Source organism: Taudactylus pleione, unplaced genomic scaffold (genome assembly GCF_031769625.1).
Source record: "Taudactylus pleione unplaced genomic scaffold, aTauple2 ptg000792l, whole genome shotgun sequence".
In the NCBI taxonomy this organism is placed as follows: Eukaryota; Metazoa; Chordata; class Amphibia; order Anura; family Myobatrachidae; genus Taudactylus; species Taudactylus pleione.
The window spans coordinates 2,333,073-2,349,333 of record NW_028285194.1 but is presented as its reverse complement, the minus strand read 5'-3'; the positions used below and the strand labels follow the sequence as shown (position 1 = coordinate 2,349,333).

Sequence of the window (16,261 nt, the reverse complement as noted above, 5' to 3'; positions counted from 1 at the left end):
AAATCGGTAAAAAGCTCTGGGCGGTGAAGGTAGAAATAGGAGGCAAGAATTATAATAATAGGTAAGTAATAAGGTAGGTAAGTATACAGATGTGTCCTGCTACATCGTTGCCACCGCTGTGACTTGCCGTGGCACACATGCTGCGAGTCGCATAACCGTGAGCATGTGCGCTGAATTCGGATCCATGACCCATAGGATTGCATGGTGTGTATGCTGTCGCGGCATGGCCTACTGTGGCGCTATGCATGCACACGTTTACCGCATTGGTGGCAAAGATGTAGCTGGTCAAATCTGTATTTTCCTTTGATGTTCAGGTTTTCAAAAATATGGATATGGAATCCACATGGAAAATGAAAAGAGAGCATTACGGATTGCAATTGCAACAACTTATGCAGATCGGCCGATGGTGCGTACTGCGCATGCGTATGCACCACAGTGCGCATGCCAGAGTTAGCATTGCAAATGCACTGCGATCACTTACACAGATACAGTACAAAGCCATCACAGATCAAGGGATGGGACATCAGCATTTGGGGGTGGTGACAGGGGAGTGGTTGCAGAAACGCAGGAGTGCCTGTCCATTTGAACACTGTTTCTCGGGCATGCATAAATTAGCCACTGCGGTGGCATACGCAGCTTGAGTACTCACTGCGTGCGACGACAGTTGCAGTTTCTGTGTAAGGTCAGGGCTGCTGTAATTGTGCGTGAGGGGCTGATGTTACTCAGTGGTACCGATGTATATGCAGGTCTGCAAGATCTTACAGTGGGCATCTCCATGCTGCCTTTGCGATTGCGTGAGTAATCGCAGCTGCAATAGCATTCCATAGTGAATCAGGCCCATAGTGTGATATTACTAAACCACCTTTGAAAATGGCTGAGGCAGAAATACGTATACCAATTAAATTTGTTGAGTATAATACAAATAGAGCAAGATAAAAACTGATAGGCTCTAGAAAAGCATAGCATCGTTATATAGATGACACCCTGTTGTTCTTGAGATGTTCTGAAGATGTTCTGAAGAAGATCTTCAAACTTTTTGTTCTTCCCTCAATAACAACAACACACTCAATATTTATTTATTTATTTATTAACAGTTTCTTATATAGCGCAGCATATTCCGTTGCGCTTTACAATTGGAAGCATTGATAGAACAAAACAGGGTAATAACAGACAGACATAGAGGTAAGACGGCCCTGCTTGCAAGCTTACAATCTAAAGGGAAATAGGCATTGATACACAAGGATAGGTGTTATATATTGCAATTTGGTCCGGCCAGAATGCAGAGTTTCTTGGTGGGCTGCATGATCCAGTCACACAGGAATGTCGGCAAAATGTCAGGAGTATGTGAAAGAAAGACAATATGTGAGGTTATGTGTGGACTGTGAGAGGGGATAGAATAAGACATGGAAGCTATGAAGGTTATGTGGTCAGTTCTGGAATCTGATAAGCTTGTCTGAAGAGGTGAGTTTTCAGGGAACGCTTGAAGGATTGAAGACTAGAGGTAAGTCTTATTGTGTGTGGTAAGGCATTCCATAGAGTGGGTGCAACCCGAAGAAAGTCCTGTAACCGTAAATGCGCAGGGATGAGAGACGCAGATCTTGTGCTGAGCGGAGAGGTCGGGTTGGGAGATATTTAGAGATGAGTGAAGAGATGTATGTTGGTGTAATTCGGTTAATGGCCTTATGTGTAAGTAACAGTATTTTGTATTGAATACGGTAGAAAACCGGCAACCAATGGAGGGACTGACAGAGCGGGGCAGCAGACGATGAACGTTTGGCAAGGAAGATAAGCCTCGCAGCTGCATTCATAATGGATTGTAATGGCGATAGCCTGTTTTTGGGAAGACCAGTAAGGAGACTATTGCAATAGTCAATGCGGGAAATAATGAGTGCATGGATTAGAGTTTTTGCAGTGTCTTGTGTGAGATATGGTCGAATTTTGTATATGTTTTTTAGATGTATGTAACATGATTTTGAGACAGATGGAATGTGGGGAACAAAGGACAGTTCTCCCTCAATAACAACACACTCAATATCTCTCTCATGTTTAATATAAAACCACATGTAATTTTTTGGAACCGATAATATACATTGAAGAAGAAAGGATTCAAACAAGGTGCTATAAGAAACCTACCAATATGAACAGTTATATCGACATAGAGAGTGAACATTTGAGTAGATGGCTAGATGGAGTCCTCAGGAGTCAACTTATGAGAGTCAAAAGAAATTGCAGTGAAACACTAACCTGTAATAGACAAATGGACATTATGTGGGAGAACATTTTAGCTAGAGGATACAAGAAAGAGAAAATTGATCAAGTAAAAAATGAAGTTTCAAACATGAATAGAGACCCTCTACTGGTTCTCAAAACATAAATTTCATCAAAAAAACCCCAATGAATGGGCTTTTATTACTAAATATGAAACTCATCATACCAAACTTGAAAATATTTTTCAATGTCTTTTATCCACTGTTTTATCGAGTAATCCAAGTTTTATTTACAGAAAAACAGACAATCTTAAAAACAGACTGGTGAGGAGTGCTTTAGAATATACCACGACTAACCCATTAAGAACCAAAGGATTCCATTGGTGTTTGGGAGTTATAATATGTGTAAAAGTGTTCCTAGCAAAGACTCCAAAATTACTCAATTTAATGTGACAGGTAAAACTTATAAAATGTTCTGAGTTCATAACCTGCCACCAGTCTACATTACAGAATGCACTTGTGGCCTATATTATATAGGTTGCGCATTGAGGTCACTGAATACTAGAATGGCAGAACACATCTGTAATATAAAAAAAAGAACTAAACACTCACTGCCCATCAAGCCATTTCAAAAAAGCTCCACTAATTTCATATAAATTTTCATGGGAATAGATAACATTAAAACTACTTGGAAAAACAGAGATGTCGAATCCAAAGTAGCAAGGAGCGAAAAGAGATGGATATTTAATCTGAAAACCCTCATTCCAGAAAACCTCAATAAACACAAATGGTTCCTCTAATATATATTTTATATTTTTTTAATTTTTTTATATTTTATCATGTCTTGGTGTAATGCTTTTTTTTACTATTATTTCATGTGCATATTCTCTTACTTTTTATATGTCTAATCAAGTCTCTAATATAGTTTTTACATACATTTTTCCTTATGTACATCAAATGAACCACATGCAACTATGTTGTGATGACCACTGCCGGTTTTTCTCCCATCTAAGTCCTGGCACCACAAACTTCTGGTCTATGAATTGCCTGGAACCTTATGAACAATACCACTCTGGGAAAACTGAGAATCAAGATGCACCATTCAGCTTCCATCAGACACTGAAACTCAGAAGTCACAATGGTCGCTGCCCTTGGCCAGTCTGCGTAAGCTGAAGCTTGCTCAGCCTGGCCATCGGAAACTCTCTGCTGGGTCAAGGAAATCTGCATCTGCCAACGCAGACCCTGTGCTTGGCATGCCTACAAAATGGAGGTGAAATGCCCCTGTTTTATAGAACGGTCTTGGTCGCTGCCCCGCTCCCCCCCAATCATGCTATGGCTAAGGGGGATTGCAAATGATCATGTAAGACCTGTTCTGCAAATACGCAGAATGGGTCCTGCATCTGTGGAGACCCAGAACCATTGGATTTGTACATAAACCATCAGAGCGTTCAGAAATCATGGAAGGAGGCTTCTCTAGGATTATAGAGTCAGAATCAGAAATGTCAGACTCACACATAGCACTTGTGGACACCATCATACTGTAATTATTAAAGTGGGAAGTTTGTGAATGCACAGTTTGATCTTCAGGTTTAGTGTTCATTTTATGCACTGATTTGCTTGTTTTAGAGGTGACACAGAAGATGACTGACTATGTTTGGCACCAGCTTTTGCAATATGGATTTGCATGAAAGAGCAGTAGCAGGACCACAACTTTCAAAGAAAGGTCATGTTCTGAGCATTTTTCTTGTCACTGCGTGTGGTGTATGGCATGTTGGCAATTTTATACTTCTTTTGGTAGTAACTTTTCACATTCATAGCTGATGTTTTCTTTAAGATTGTCAAACATTGTGTAGATTTGGAGAGCCCTCTCTTACACCTTCTTTTTACCCCTTGACTTTCTTTAAACGTAGATGTTGAAGAAGTACTATGACTGGCAGCGCTAGTACTGGGTTGCTCCTGTGCTAAAGGAATAAAGCTACTGCAGTTGAACTTAACTGCCATCACACCAAGTGAACCTACAATGAAATAGGAAAATGAGTGACTATTACCTTTGCAATTCAGTTTTATTAAATTACTATTTTAGACACCAGAAAAAAAAATATTTTTTACACTTATATTTTTTGGGATGCAGCTGACATGGACACCACACCCAGTAAGTACAGTGATATATGATGCCTCTCAAAAACACACAATATTTTCTTGACATATCTTTTTGGGACAGATAAGCTTGAAATCACACTGTATCCACCCTCATACAAAAGAGCCAGTATTTACTGCAATGTAGATAGATATCCTTGTGAACAACAATTGCATGTAAGTATATCAGGATCACTAATAATGCAAATACACAATAGCCTGATGTGACTATGACAGTAGCCTGTAAGCATGCAGATTGTAGTTGCTGCCAGTTATTGGGCGAGATGCGTCAAGGGGAAAAATGCGGTCAAACCCCAAAAATGTGGGTTTGACCGCATTTCTCATATGCACCAAACCCCGGAATGCGATGCACTCCGGGGCTTGGTTGTGGTGGATAACACCATATTCATATGGCGTTACCCTATAGAAACCTATGGGCTTCTATCAGGAGAGTGTTGATAGAGGGATCCAATCGGATCCCCGCAGCACGTGCATCCTTCTGCGCATGCAAAGGGCCGCACTTACTGACAGAGTGGTCCTTTGCGGGGATCGTCATGCATACCAGCGTTATCAACGCCCGCATGCAGACGATGGCTGGTGGAATGCATCCCATCGTGAGTGCGATGTGTCATGCATCCCACCCATTGTCTGAGAAACATACATAGTGGCAAAGTGCCTGCAGTCTGTTACACCCTCTCACTCACTTCACAACTCTTTCTTATAGTGTCCTAATATTGTCTTATCGAAGCACAACTACAGCCAACACCTTCTCCATATACTCTCCTGTGTAAAATGTTGCCTGATCACGAGGAGGAGACCCTTATTTGCAATCCAAAAATACGCAAGATCTGTGATTTCCGTTAAAATTAAGTATTGTCTCATTTTGATATCCAGACTTGGTGGAAAATCCAGAGCCAGGACTCTGTTCCCCTTGGAAATCTCATGTTGGGGGTGGTTGGTTTTCTGCAAAATTGAACTGCTCGTCTCTAGCAAAAAGCCGTTTGCATCCCTTGTGAGAGGTGCATGGAACTCAGAATTAGCCCCTAAGTGTTTGACAGTTCAACTTTAATTTTTATGTATTATATATTTCCTTTTTTTATGCCACCTTTTTTTGTAAAATTTTTTACTTTTATAATATAAACACGGAGTACCTTTATCAATTTCTCCACATAATCACCTCCTTCATTTAAGCATTTACCATATCTGTCCAGGAGCTTTAGAATCACCTTGTTGTGCCCGGCTACCTCCAGTCCTTTGAACCAGTTGTTGTCTGCATGTTTCAACTCATCATCACCTCCAAAATAGTTTTATGCCCAGGAACTTTTTGAGGTGAAAATCACTTTAAGCAAGCTCCTGACTATAGGGTGGATGATCAAAAACATCCCAACAAAAGCAGTGCAAGTGTGGGCGTCCCAGTCAATCTTTGTCATGTAAGTTAGTTTGTCCATTATTGAGCATTTCACACCATTATTTTTACCTCACCATACACCTGCTTTAATTGATGGTAAATGTCAGCAGGTCTCACTTTCTGTGCATTCAAGAATCAAATAGCACTCCACACTTCACATTCAGAGGGATTTTGTATTGTAGGGTTCATTTTAACAACACTCAACATCGCCAAATACAACCATAACAGTACACCACTCACAGAGCACTTAGAAAAAAGTTTAGGTAGACCGCCTGACCATGAATTTAGAAAAAAGTTTAGGTAGACCACCTGACCATGAATTGGGGAGGGCGAATAACCTGCTCTGCAGAATGCATAAACAGTCTTTACCTTCTGGATTACCCACATACACATCTTCCTGTGAATAAAAATTCTGGATCTATTATCGTTAGCATGAAATGATTGTCCTCAAACGTTTTTGGCTCCTGATCATGTATTCTGTGCAAAATGAGACTGTGGATAGTTTTGTTGGATGGATAGAGAAATGTGATCTCTTCAGAAGACAGCTAGTGATTTTAAAACATGCATGACATTTCCCTGCAGGGTAAAACAGCCTAAAATAAATCACAGCTCAAAACTAAATCCCTGTCTAAACTGGTTACTGAAATCTCACATGACAATTGAGATATTGTCATGTTTTGGACATTGAGACAAAAATATTTGTGATACTATCTTTTGTTTTTTTCTGATAAGATATAATTTATGTGACTTTGAGCAACACAAATCTTGTACTTGTTTATAGTTTTTGCAAAAAAAAACAAATTTTCCACTGGGCTGTACAAGTCTTGAAGTACAAACCAAAGAAGCAGAATTTTAATTTAGAAATAAGGAAAGTCATAGAATACAGATGTAGCCACGCTCATCCATCCTGCAATGCGTACGCACGGGCATATGCATCGCGGCATAGCGCAGCATTTGCCAGGCTGCGACTAGTCGCAGCCGGCGTTTGCACCATAGAAGTCTATGGCGTGCGTGGGAACACTAGTCGCACCATCCATGCCGCGTGCGTATGCATCTGTGGTTGTTTATTTTACCACCACTATATATATATATATATATATATATATACAAAATAATAACAGCGGCACTCATGGGACTGTGGTAAAGAAGACTCACGACTTAGATGGGTCAAAGTTCAATGTTTCAGTCACACGACTTTTATCAAGAACTGAGTTCTTGATAAAAGTCGTTTGACTGAAACGTTGAACTTTGACCCATCTGAGTCATGAGTCTTCTTTACCACAGTCTCGTGAGAGCCGATGTTATTATTTTGTAAACATTTTTGGCATTTTGACCATTGGATGGCACCCGGGCAATAATTGGTTATTTTGTGGAGTGCCGGCCTATTGTTTACACTATATATATATATATATATATATATATATATATAATATATATTAGGGGTGTGCACCGGCCACGTTTTTGTGTTTTGGTTTTGGATCTGGATCTTTCTTCGTGTTTTGGATCTGGATTGGTTTTGCCAAAACCACCCTTCCGTGGTTTGGGTTCTGGGTTTTGTGTTTTGGATCTGTATTTTTTTTTAAAAAAGCATAAAAACAGCTAAAATCACAGAATTTGTAGGTTTTTCTGCCCCTATGCTATTATTAACCTCAATAACCTTAATTTCCACTCATTTCCAGTCTATTCTGAACACCTCACACCTCACAATAGTGTTTTTATGTCCAAAAGGTTGCACCGAGGTAGCTGGATGACTATGCTAAGCGACACGAGTGGGCGGCACAAACACGTGACCCATCTAGGCGTGATACTGCAGTGGCAGACAGGATGGCAGTTTGAAAAACTAGGCCCCAAACTGTACATAGTGCAAAGAAAAAAAAGAGGTGCAAGATGGAATTGTCCTTGGGCCCTCCCACCCACCCTTATGTTGTATAAACAGGACATGCACACTTTAACAAACCAATCATTTCAGCGCCAGGGTCTGCCACACAACTGTGGCTGAAATGATTGGTTCGTTTGGGCCCCCACAAAACAAGCTGGCAATTAATGTGTCCCTGCACAAACTGGCTCTACGGAGGCAAGATGTCATCCTCATCCTCCTCATCCACCGATTCCTCACCCTCTTCAGTGTGTACATCCTCATCCTCACAAAGTATTAACTCGTCCCCACTTGAATCCACCACCACAGGTCCCTCTGTACGTTCTGGAGGCTGGTCTCCCTGGAAGAGCTGATAATTCATTTTGATGAACATCATCTTCTCCACATTCTGTGGAAGCAACCTCCTACGCCTTTCGCTGACAAGGTTCCCGGCTGCACTAAACACTCTTTCGGAGTACACACTGGAGGGGGGGCAACTCAGGTAAAATAGAGCCAGTTTGTACAGGGGCCTCCAAATTGCCTCTTTTTCCTGCCAGTACAGGTATGGACTGTCTGACATGCCTACTTGGATGCTGTCACCGATGTAATCCTCCACCATTCTGTCAATGGTGACAGTATCATATGCAGTGACAGTAGACATGTCAGAAATTGTTGCCAGGTCCTTCAGTCCGGACCAGATGTCCAAACTTGGTCCTGCCTGCCCTGCATCACCGCCAGCGGGTTGCTTAGGATACCTAAGTTTTTTCCTGGCAGCCCCAGTTGCGGGAGAAAATGAAGAAGGAGCTGTTGACGTGTCACGTTCCGCTTCAGCTGACTGTGTGTTCACCAGCAGGTCTTTGCACCTCTGCAGGCTTGTGTCGGCCGGAAAGAGAGACACCACATAGGCTTTAAACCTAGGATCGAGCACGGTGGCCAAAATGTAGTGGTCTGATTTCAACAGATTGACCACCCTGGAATCCTGGCAAAGCGAATGAAGGGCTTCATCCACAAGTCCCACATGCCGAGCTGAATCGCTCCGTCTTAGCTCCTCCTTCACTTTCTCCAGCTGCTTCTGCAAAAGCCTGATGAGGGGAATGACCTGACTCAAGCTGGCAGTGTCTGAACTGACTTCATGTGTGGCAAGTTCGAAGGGCTGGAGAACCTTGCACAACACGGAAATCATTCTCCACTGCGCTTGAGTCAGGTGCATACCCCCTCCTTTGCCTATGTCATAGGTGGATGTATAGGCTTGAATGGCCTTTTGCTGCTCCTCCATCCTCTGAAGCATATAGAGGGTTGAGTTCCACCGCGTCACTACCTCTTGCTTCAGGTGATGGTGGGGCAGGTTCAAGAGTGTTTGCTGGCGCTCCAGTCTTCGGCACGCAGTCGCTGAATGGCGAAAGTGGCCTGAAATTATTCGGGCCACCCAAAGCGTCTCCTGCACGCCCCTGTCGCTTTTCAGAAAATTCTGCACCACCAAGTTTATTGTGTGAGCAAAACATGGGACGTGCTGGAATTTGCCCAGATGTAATGCCCGCACAATATTGGTGGCGTTGTCAGATATCACAAATCCCCAGGAGAGTCTATGTGGGGTAAGCCACTGAGCGATGATTTCCCTCAGTTTCTCTAAGAGGTTGTCGGCGGTGTGCCTCTTACTGAAACCGGTGATACACAGCGTAGCCTGCCTTGGAATGAGCTGGCATTTCTGAGATGCTGCGACTGGTGACGCTGCTGCTGTGGCTGCGGCATTTTTCAGGACACTGATGACACTTTTTCTGACGTTTCTGTACAGTCTCGGTATCGCCTGCCTAGTGAAGTGGAATCTAGACGGGATTTGGAACCGGGGACACACTACCTCCAGCAATTGTCTAAATCCCACTGCACTAATGGCGGATACCGGACGCACGTCTAACACCAACATAGCAGTCAAGGCCTCAGTTATACGTTTTGCTTCAGGATGACTGCTGTCGTACTTCATCCTCCTCGCTAAGTACTGTTGGAGGGTCAATTGTTTAGTAAAAGTAGTGGTGTTCCTACTTCCTCTCTGGGATGATGAACGACTCCCAGCAGCAGCAACAGCAGCAGCGGCAGCAGGAGGCGTAGCAATGCAGGATCCTCCGGAGGAATCCGGGATTGGAGAGTCAGTCATGCCAGTGACATGGCCTGCAGGACTACTTCCGATCCTGACTAAGGAGGAAATTGACGAGGAGGGAGTTGACGGTGTGGTTTGCAGGCGCTTGGATACAACAGGACAACGGGATTTAGGTGTCCCTGGACTGCTTACGGTCTTAGCCAAAGTTTCTGAACTTGACAGTAACTTATTTTGAACATGCTGCAGGTGCCGTATAAGGTAGGATGTTCCTAGGGGGTTAACGTCCCTACCCCTACTTATTCCACCTTTACATAAGGTACATATGGCAAGACAGTTGTTGTCCGGATTTGGATAGAAATATTGCCAGACCAAAGAGGTGGAATGTTTGGTCTTCTGCCCAGGCATGACTGTGATGGGCTTTTTCATCCCACGGACAACAACTGTCTCCCCCGGAACCTGATTTAAACAAAGCACATCACCATCAGAATCCTCCTCGCCAACTTCCTCCTCAGCGCCAGCTACACCAGTATCCTCATCCTGTTGTACTTCAACAGTGACATCTTCAATTTGCATATCAGCAAGTGGACTGTGGGTGCTCCTTTCAGCACTTGCAGGGGGCGTGCAAATGGTGGATAGAGCCACCTCTTCCCGTCCAGTGCTGGGAAGGTCAGGCATCGCAACCACCACCACACTTGGACTCTCCTTGGGGATTTGTGATATCTTCTTAGAAAGCACAGTTCTTCGCTGTGCTTTTGCCAGCTTAACTCTTTTGATTTTTTTAGTGGGAGGAGGGCTTCCATCGTCATGTGAAGCTGAACCACTAGTCATGAACATACTAGGGATCGACCTTAGCCGTTCCTTGCCACTCCGTGTCGTAAATGGCATATTGGCAAGTTTACGTTTCTCTTCAGCTGATTTAAATGTTTTTTTCAAGGTCATTTTCCTGAACTTTGTCATTTGGGATTGTATGTGCCCTCTATTATGACATTGGGCATCAGCCTTGGCAGACGACGTTGATGGCATGTTATCGTCTATGTCATGACTAGTGGCAGCAGCTTCAGCAATAGGAGGAAGTGGTTCTTTCTCTATTTTATTTTTATCGGAGAAAGTTTGGTCCTCCATTTATGTTATATCGATTTGATATATACGTGCGGCTAAACACAGAAAATATTTTTTTATTTTTGCTGGAGAGTAGTGCACTTTGTGGGTTACACCAGCCTTTAAGAAATGAGCCAGCCGGCTCTTTACTTATGGGACACAGGCGCACGCTTGACGCTGCTCCTTTGTTGATGCACGTGCGGCTACTGCGCACACAATTCACAAACACAGAAAATATTTTTTTTTTTGGATTGGATTGGAGTGTACTTTGGGGGTTACAGCACCCTTTAACGGTCAAGCCAGCCGGCCCTTTACTTATGACACAGGCGCACGCTTGGCACTACTTTGTTGATGCACGTGCGGCTACTGCGCACACAATTCACAAACACAGAAAATATATATTTTTTTGGTTTGGACTGGAGTGTACTTTGGGGGTTACATCACCCTTTAACGGTCAAGCCAGCCGACCCTTTACTTATGACACAGGCGCACGCTTGGCACTACTTTGTTGATGCACGTGCGGCTACTGCGCACACAATTCACAAACACAGAAAATAATTTTTTTTTGGTTTGGACTGGAGTGTACTTTGGGGGTTACAGCACCCTTTAACGGTCAAGCCAGCCGGCCCTTTACTTATGACACAGGCGCACGCTTGGCACTACTTTGTTGATGCACGTGCGGCTACAGCGCACACAATTCACAAACACAGAAAATAATTTTTTTTTTGGTTTGGACTGGAGTGTACTTTGGGGGTTACAGCACCCTTTAATGGTCAAGCCAGCCGGCCCTTTACTTATGACACAGGCGCACGCTTGGCACTACTTTGTTGATGCACGTGCGGCTACTGCGCACACAATTCACAAACACAGAAAATATATATTTTTTTGGTTTGGACTGGAGTGTACTTTGGGGGTTACAGCACCCTTTAACGGTCAAGCCAGCCGGCGCTTTACTTATGACACAGGCGCACGCTTGGCACTACTTTGTTGATGCACGTGCGGCTACTGCGCACACAATTCACAAACATAGAAAATATTTTTTTTTTTGGTTTGGACTGGAGTGTACTTTGGGGGTTATAGCACCCTTTAACGGTCAAGCCAGCCGGCCCTTTACTTATGACACAGGCGCACGCTTGGCACTACTTTGTTGATGCACGTGCGGCTACTGCGCACACAATTCACAAACACAGAAAATATATTATTTTTTTAACACTTGGGGGGAGCACCCCTGATGGATAGAGCACCCCCTGGACAACACTACAGCACCCCTTTAGGACTGGGACACTGCACAGGATTTTGGAGTGGACACAGCCCCTATGGAGAACTGACTGCACAACACAGTCCAGCCAGCCCCTATGGACTTTGAAGTAGTGGACACAGCCCCTATTAACAACAGCAGCACAGCACAACACAGCCAGCCCCTATGGACTTTGAAGTAGTGGACAACAGCAGCACTACACTACACTACACAGCCCAGCCAGCCCTAACTCCCACCCTCCCTCTTCACTGTCCACAGACGAGTGAGAAAATGGCGCTGACGCGGGTACCTTATATAGGATCCAAAACCCGCAAGACTCGGAAGGCGGGATGATGACGTTTTGCCTCGATTTCAGATCCGAGTCAGGCGAGAAAAGTCGAGCCTGACTCGGATCGGACTCGGATCGGGGGGGCTCGGGGGGGTTCAGATTTCAGAAATCCGAACCCGCTCACCCCTAATATATATATATATATATATATATACTGTATATATAATATATATATATACACATACACACACCATTCAATATATATATACATATATATATATATATACTGTGTATCTTCACATGTATACACACACTCGAACACACATATATCTATAGATAGATAAATAGATAGATAGAACATGTAGGTCATCCCTGTATGACTGGAGTGTCATAAACCTCTGGTCAGTCACATGACACACTCTGTTGCACAAAAAGCGAGCAGTGGGTTGGGGGTGGTGCTTGGGTCTGTTCTTATTGGTTAGTAGAATATCAGTTGGGTTAGGGGTGGAGCCTGTCACAGGGGGTATTGTGGGAAATTATAGTTGTTCTCTCTCTTTCTTCTGGAGATTGACGGTGAAGTACTGTCTGCTTATTGCTTTGTGTTTTGTTTGCATAATACTGTAAATTGTGTTCATTGTTTGATATTGACTTATAATACCTTTCTTTCCTTTGCTAGCCTTATACCTCTTAATTTTTTACACTAATCTAATCTTCACTTTTTTCACCTTTTCATTTCTTTCCTTTCTTCTCTCCCTATTTCTTCACTCCTCCTTCATGGATCGCCCCCGGCGTTCTGTCGGCATCCCTGCCCGTTACCGGGTCAACGCGGTGGCTGTGGGAGCGGGGTCCCCTAAGGATCGGCGCGGTAGGCCCGCAGGCCGCAACCTAGCGGCTGGCCTCCTTGTGGCAGGCCCCGGAGTGGGGGGGGCCAGACTTCGCGCTGGGGCTCGCAGCCGGGTGGCCATAAGAGGGCTTTCCAGCTCTCCCATCCCGGCTGCTATGCCTGCACGTCGCGCGCCATCGCGGGTAGCTAGTCGGGCGGCCGGCCCGGGTGCGGCCAGGCCGTCCATGTCCAGGGACACGAGGTCCACCAGCAGGAGGGGAGCGCTGCCCTCCCCTCCTTTACATACTCCGGCTTACCCGGGGCCCGGCGGCTCTAGCAATAAGGCTATTAAACTGGGAACCGCGGCTCGGCGGGGAAAGGCCACGGTGCCTGCTTCCCCATCGGCGCGCATCAGCGGGCATGGGGGGGTTGTTCCCGGCCTCCCTCTGCCACAAGATCCGGTTAATATTCTCCCGGTGTCCCGCGTGTCCACCCGTTTGGCGGCCTCAAGGGAGCATAGGGGCGCTCGGCCCCTCAGAGCAGGGGGGTTGACAGCCCACTCCCTGCCTCGTGGGGAATGTGTGGACCGGGCTGTTCAGCGCAGCGGCGGACATTTTTCTGACAGGTGGGCCGGTGAAAATGAAAATGTGCGCACTCCGCTAGATGGGGTGGACACTATGTCCCCCTCCGACAGCAGTGACTCTGCTGCACTAGATTGGGAAGCATCTGTCAGGGGGCTTTCACACGGGGTGGGGGAAAGTCCGCCAGCTCAGAGGTTTACTTGCAGGTCTTATGCAGAGGTGGTTGTGCGGGGCACCTGTGCATCAGGCGGGATCTGTAGCTGGGTCCCATGCGGGGGTGGGGCTGCGCACGGAGACTGTATCCTCTTTGTGTGCTTCACTGCTCTCTGCACTGGTGCCCTTGTTGTCGGGTGATAATGGGCACATTGACTTGGGTGCGGGCGACGGTCACGTTGCAGCACTCGCGGACCGGCTCCCCAGTGCAATGGGTCCGCTGGCGCACCCGGTGTCGAATCACGGCTTGGGAGGTGCAGGCGCAGGGGAATCTCTAGGCCAAGGGCAGTCTAATTCTGTGCAAGACAATAATGTTTGTGTCCCAGCAGGTGAAGACGTATCGGAGTTGATTATGCAGCGTCAAGCAGGAAGTGAGAGGGCCACGGCTGTGGTCACCGTTGGTGCGACTGGTCAGTCGGATGGTGAGTCTTCCATCGATCCCGATTGGATAGGTGGCTCCAGTAGTAGTAGTCAGGGAGCACCGGCGCAGCGAAGCAGGAAGCGTAGGCTAAGTAGCTCAGAGCAGGGCACGACTACTCTTTCCTCCACCTCCTCAGAATCCTCAGAAACATCACGGCATGCAGGCAGGAAGAGGTCTAGGCGGTACAAGCGCAAGCATCGCTCGTCCAGCAGCAGCATGTCGGTAAACTCGGATTGTTCGGAAGGGGTCTTATGCTCTAACACAGCGGTGCTTCGTGGGGTGCGGCCCAGGATCCGAGACCGGATCAGATGCGGCCGTTACGTCAATGTATTTGTGCTTACAAGCCGAAGCAAGAAGGTTTGGGTAGCAGCAAAGAAAAAGGGGGGGACTGCACTCGACGGGGTCCTGACCTATCATACATGGCTGAAAAACATGTATATCTTTGCCTCTTGTTACTTAGAAACGCGGCCCGACGAACACATGCGCATGATTAGATACATATACCTAATTCATGACATGTTTACTAACTCCAGAAGTGGCGCTTGGCGGACTTATGACGAAGAATTTCGTCGTAAGCAGCATGGTCGGGAGATCACAGACTTTGGAACAAAGGACGTAGAGATCTTCGTGGACGTCACACAACCACAACGCTTACAAATGGAGGCATCATCTTTTCAAAGGGGTGTCAAGGGGCAGTCAACCGCGCCAGCTGGAGGGCCGACGCGAGGGTTCGGTTCCAGGTTGGGTCATGGAAAATGCTTTGCCTTTAACAATGGGCAATGTGCATTGGGGACGCGCTGTTGTTTTCGACACACCTGCATTCGCTGCAGTGGCCCCCACCCCATCAAAGACTGTGCAAGGGGACCAGGGTGTGAGACCGGGGGAATAGGTGCTAATTTTGCCCGTGGTCCCATGGATCCATCACACAAGTAGAGTGCAGTTACTGGATAGGGCCCCCACACCTGTCAGGGTTGAAGCCATGGCTTCATGGTTGGCGGAGTATCCATTGCAGGGCATCGCAAGGTTTTTGCAGGAAGGTTTCTCGACGGGTTTTCAACTTCCCATAGTCGGCATAGTGCAAGGGGGTTTGGGACGGAACCTTCGTTCGGCCAGAGAGATGCCGACGGTCTTAAGAGCGAAGGTTGAGAAGGAAGTGGAGCTGGGTCGGATTGCAGGCCCCTTTGCCGAGCCTGCCATCCCTGGCCTGGTGCTCTCACCAGTTGGGGTGGTTCCCAAAAAGGCATCAGGGAAGTTTTGTTTTATTCAGCACCTGTCGTACCCGAAGGGGCTCTCAGTGAACGATGCTATACGGGACGACTTATGTCGAGTGGTATATCAATCTTTTGACAGTGCACTTGACTTGATTCGTTCCTTCGGTAATGGGGCCTTGATGTGCAAGGTGGATATAGAATCAGCCTTTAGGTTGCTTCCCCTCCACCCTTGGTTCTTTCAATTCATGGGGTTCTGGCTCGGCGACGATTTCTTCTTCGATAAATGTTTGCCAATGGGTTGCGCGATCTCGTGTGCCTATTTTTAATGGTTTAGCTCCTTCTTACATTGGTGTCTGTCCAAGGGGTCCCAGGAGGTGGGGATAGCACATTATCTGGACGACTTCTTATTGGTCGCCCCCCGCGAATCGCTCAAGTGCGAGTTTTTGTTGCGTTACGCGAATAAGCTTTTTGCGACTTTTAGAGTTCCCATAGCAGAGGAAAAGACAGAGGGCCCAACCACTAGGCTTTCATTTTTGGGCATTGAAATTGACACTGTTGGGGGTTTTCGTCAGCTGCCGGACGACAAAGTGCGTCGACTACAAGATGAAATTGTGCTGGCCCTTTCCGTAGGGAAATTAACATTGAAGCAGGCGCAGTCGCTGCTGGGCTTGTTCAATTTTGCCTGCAGGG

The 16,261-nt window shown here is 46.0% G+C and overlaps 1 protein-coding gene across 1 annotated transcript; it reads left to right on the top strand.

The window, feature by feature from the left end:
- The first annotated feature begins 14,150 nt into the window (after positions 1–14,150).
- LOC148474950 (uncharacterized) lies at positions 14,151–15,293 on the top strand. Its single transcript, XM_088457903.1, has one exon. It carries the CDS (start codon positions 14,151–14,153, stop codon positions 15,291–15,293), a length of 1,143 nt encoding a protein of 380 aa, XP_088314029.1.
- The last annotated feature ends 968 nt before the right edge of the window (positions 15,294–16,261 follow it).

Coding starts and splice junctions, on each gene's coding strand:
- LOC148474950 (XM_088457903.1), top strand. CDS start 14,151: ATGGGTCCGCTGGCGCACCCGGTGTCGAATCACGGCTTGGGAGGTGCA.